The sequence below is a fragment of the Mirounga leonina genome, unplaced genomic scaffold, assembly GCF_011800145.1.
Source record: "Mirounga leonina isolate KUSES-001 unplaced genomic scaffold, KU_Mleo_1.0 Mir_366, whole genome shotgun sequence".
In the NCBI taxonomy this organism is placed as follows: domain Eukaryota; kingdom Metazoa; phylum Chordata; class Mammalia; order Carnivora; family Phocidae; genus Mirounga; species Mirounga leonina.
In genome coordinates, this window is record NW_023270709.1 from 6,151,379 (window position 1) to 6,155,539 (window position 4,161).

The 4,161-nt window shown below is 52.4% G+C and overlaps 1 protein-coding gene across 1 annotated transcript; it reads left to right on the forward strand.

Annotated features, from left to right (window-relative positions):
- Positions 1-2,516: 2,516 nt before the first annotated feature.
- On the forward strand, positions 2,517-3,723 carry FAM50B (family with sequence similarity 50 member B). Its single transcript, XM_035030477.1, has one exon. The coding sequence runs from the start codon at positions 2,684-2,686 to the stop codon at positions 3,704-3,706; it is 1,023 nt and encodes a 340-aa protein (XP_034886368.1). The 5' UTR covers positions 2,517-2,683; the 3' UTR covers positions 3,707-3,723.
- Positions 3,724-4,161: the final 438 nt, after the last annotated feature.

Here is a 4,161-nt window from a genome sequence, read left to right on the forward strand (position 1 = left end):
GGAGAGAAAAGGAAAATATATGAAAAAAAATTTTTTTTTAATTGTCTATGTGTGAAGGACAGTAGTCTAGGAAAACACCTGGGTTTCTTGTTTGGCGACTTTGGTGAGTGGTAACACCACATTATTTTCTTCTTGGCATGTAGGTGTCATATTTGACTATAATAACATAAAAGGTTTCTTCTTGAGGTTGTGCCCATAGGCATCTGTGCTTTTAGAAAGGGCTAGCTGAAAGGCTGGCATAAAGTTCACAGCCCGTTTTTCTAAATGTGGTCCCATGAAGCACTGGTTTTGAGAATTATGAACAGCTACTCTGTATGCAGAAATGCTGAATAATCCAAAACTTTTGGGAAACATGAAATACTATACCCCTCTTGGAGAGTCATGGTGGAAACATATCAGAGACTCAGGGTAAAGAAACTCTTCAAATTTAACTCAGAATTTCCCATAGTTACTTGAGGTGAGAACCCTTTTTTCACAGAACACATATTTTGGGGGATCTAACTAGACTGAATGCAGTCTTTATATTATGGAATTTGGGACGGGGGCAAATTTGATTATCCAAGAATCACTGTGTTTGAATCAGAAGACAGAACTGTATCCAGTGGTGCGCTGATAAAGATTTACCGACCAACCTGGGGGAGGTGGGGGAGGTAGGAGAGAGAAGAGGTGTTAGAGATACAGGAGGAAGCATGAAATAGTTATGTTGGGGGGCAAGACAGCAGACTCACCGAGGCAGCATGATAGAATTACCAGACAGTTTTGAGGGCCCTTTGGAGGTTTGAGGTCATGAACTTAAAGTGAGACAAGCCCGCAACAGTCGTGCTATTTTCTCCAGCTGCCTGGGTTTAGGAGTTGAGAAGACAGGGGCTAGGTGTAACCAGGATGAGAGCTTTTCCAGGCAAGAATAACAGGAGGGAAAGGAGCATGAGAGATTGGGAATCTGTGCAACCTCTGGTAGGTAAGGAAGGAGTAAGGAGAGGCGGGTGTGATGATAAGGGAGAGGTGCTGGGTCTTTGGATCGGAGGTCTTGAGCTATCAGAGGACAGTTCAAGTTGAGGTACTGGAGTAAGTAATTTGAAAATAAAGGAGGTGACTGAGTTCCCATTTGGGAGATGGGGCACTTGCTGGTAGTATAAGAACTAGGGTGTGACAAAGGAAGCGAGGAGGTCTGGGTGTCAGGTGGGTTCTGCTGATGACATCCAGGATTAGGATGGTTGGAGGATGGAGGGGGAAGGCATTTGAGCCAGGTGCTAATCCTCAAGGGTTCAGGAGGACGGGGAATTACGGAAATGACAGCAACAGCTGGGATGGTATCACTGGGTTGCATGAGCTTCAAGGGAGATGGAGTTAAAAAAAAAAAAATAGAAGAGATGTTTTCGAAACTGCAAAGACACTCATTGCACTTTTAGACTTTAAGATGATGTAGACGCCAGAAGAAAACAACCTGTACTTTAGGGAGCTGCAGGGAGAAATGGTCTTCTCAGGGAACAGCAGGCTTCCAGTGTGAGACAAGAAGGTAAAAGGGAAGGTTCCCAGAGGTGGCGGAGGATTTAGAAGAGTTTGCTGATGAGGTGCTGCCTTCTAGAGGGCAGAGTGGAAGAGTTTAAGAGAGTGGGGATGATTGGATGAGACCCTGTCTGGAGTTTATGGGGGTGAGGGTCCAGAGGATGATGGAGCTATGGTGCCTCAGGCAGGTTGAGACTGGTCCCAAGGGAGGATGGTCAGCTCCAGTTGAGTCTAGTGAAGTTAGGGGGAGGCCTCACTCCAGTTGGCTGAAACACCAAGAAGCAGTTTTTTTACTTAGATCTCCTCTGCCTTCTATAGTTCCCTAGATGTCCTGTTTTCCACAGCAAGCGGGGCTGTACCCACAGTGCTTCTGAATTCTTTAACACAGGGCATAAGGCCTACTCAACAAATCCTCACTGCAGGAATTATTCTTGAGGGACAGCAACTAACATGGTCCTGCCTCACTCTTAACACATTAATGGGAGCTTAGCTAACATTACTGCCCTCTAGGAGAGTACTAAAAGGTGCTTCTGTCTGACTCTTCTCCCCTCACTCCCTTGCATCCCCAAGAAGTGCTCTGCATCTGATTGAGGGGACAGGTAGGTGCCTGCGCCCCCAGGGCCAGCGTGGGCATTTTCCTCTCAGACTCTGCTTTCCACCGGCCAACACACCCGAATCCAAGCCACGGCTGGCCTGCCTTCTTGGTGCCCAGACTCTTGCATGTGTGTGCTTGAGGGGGTACCTGGACGGATGAGGACACCTGCACAGGGAAGAGTTTGCTCTGTCAAACCGCCCTCTCCACGTGCAGCTCTCAAAACCCAGCCTTGTACTGTCCCTATGAGGGGGGGGCGCTCCTAGTCACACACAGCTGTTTAGATTTAAATTAACTAAACTAAAATAAAAAGACAGCACCTCGACGGCACCCAGCCACATTCCAAGGGCTCAGTAGCCTCATACGGCTGCACACATCGGTCAGCACAGCTACAGAACATTTCCATCGTCTCAGAAAGTTCTATTAGAATGCACCGCCGCGAAATATTCATGAAGCTGTTATTCTGGTCCCTTTCTAACTCAGGCGCTTTTCATTGCTGCAGAGTCCGGGAGCTAGCCCCGAAAGCCCCGGGCGTTGGGAAGGTCCTGGAAGCGGGCGTGACTGCGTGTGCGCCGAGCCGCGAGCATGGCTCAGTACAAGGGCACGATGCGCGAGGCCGGCAGGGCCATGCACCTGATCAAGCAGCGGGAAAAGCAGAAGGAGCAGATGGAGGTGCTGAAGCAGCGGATCGCCGAGGAGACCATCATCAAGTCGAAGGTGGACAAGAAATTCTCGGCTCATTACGACGCCGTGGAGGCCGAGCTGAAGTCGAGCACGGTGGGCCTGGTAACCCTGAACGACATGAAGGCCAAGCAGGAGGCCCTGCTGAAGGACCGAGAGAGGCAGCTAGCCAAGAGGGAGCAGCTGGAGGCGCGGCGGCTGCAGCTGGAGGCGCTGCGGGAGAAGGAGCGCAAGCAGGAGCAGAAGCGCAAGATCTGCAGCCTGTCCTTCACGCCCGACGAGGGCGACGCGGGCGACGCGGGCGACGCGGACGCGGAGGCGGCGGCTGGGGAGCGGCCCAGGTCCGCGGGGCCGAGCAAGAGGAAGAAGAACCTGGGGAAGAATCCAGACGTGGACACGAGCTTCCTGCCGGACCGCGAGCGCGAGGAGGAGGAGAACCGGCTGCGGGAGCAGCTGCGGCAGGAGTGGGAGGCCAGGCGCGAGAAGGTGAAGCGCGAGGAGATGGAGGTCACGTTCAGCTACTGGGACGGCTCGGGGCACCGGCGCACGGTCCGCATCCACAAGGGCAGCACGGTGCAGCAGTTCCTGAGGAAGGCGCTGCAGGGGCTGCGCAAGGACTTCCGCGAGCTGCGGGCGGCCGGCGTGGAGCAGCTCATGTACATCAAGGAGGACCTGATCCTGCCCCACTACCACACCTTCTACGACTTCATCGTCACCAAGGCCCGGGGCAAGAGCGGGCCGCTCTTCAGCTTCGACGTGCACGACGACGTGCGGCTGCTGAGCGACGCCACCATGGAGAAGGACGAGTCGCACGCGGGCAAGGTGGTGCTGCGCAGCTGGTACGAGAAGAACAAGCACATCTTCCCCGCCAGCCGCTGGGAGCCCTACGACCCCGAGAAGAAGTGGGACAAGTACACGATCCGATGATCCCTGAGGCTCCCCTGAGGCTCCCTGTCCTACCCCTCCACGGTCCTGCAGAGCCCTGGCACGCGTCACCTCCGCAGCTCCCTGGTGGCCTCCTGCCCACTTCAGGGCAGCGACAACCAGCATAGGAAACAGATTTCTGTACCCCGTAACTTAATTTGGTGACCTTAATTTCTTGCCCAAAATTGAATAAAGAACTGAGAGTTCACATTATTCAAGTGTGGTCGTTCTATTGCTGATGTTATTTTGGGGTGTTTGGTTGTTTGTGGGGTGGGTGGGTATTTTTAATGTTACTGTGTGGATTCATTATTAGGCTCTGTTGAGCTATACTGAAACCATCACTGGGCACACTGTGGGACAGAATGGGAATGACGGGTGCATTTTTGACCTGGGTCACACTGTTAAAGCAAGTAGTCACCAGCATGGACTCTGGAGCCAAACTGCCTGGGTTTGATTCT

Excerpts from the sequence above, each read along its gene's own strand:
- FAM50B (XM_035030477.1), top strand. The coding sequence starts at position 2,684 with ATGGCTCAGTACAAGGGCACGATGCGCGAGGCCGGCAGGGCCATGCAC.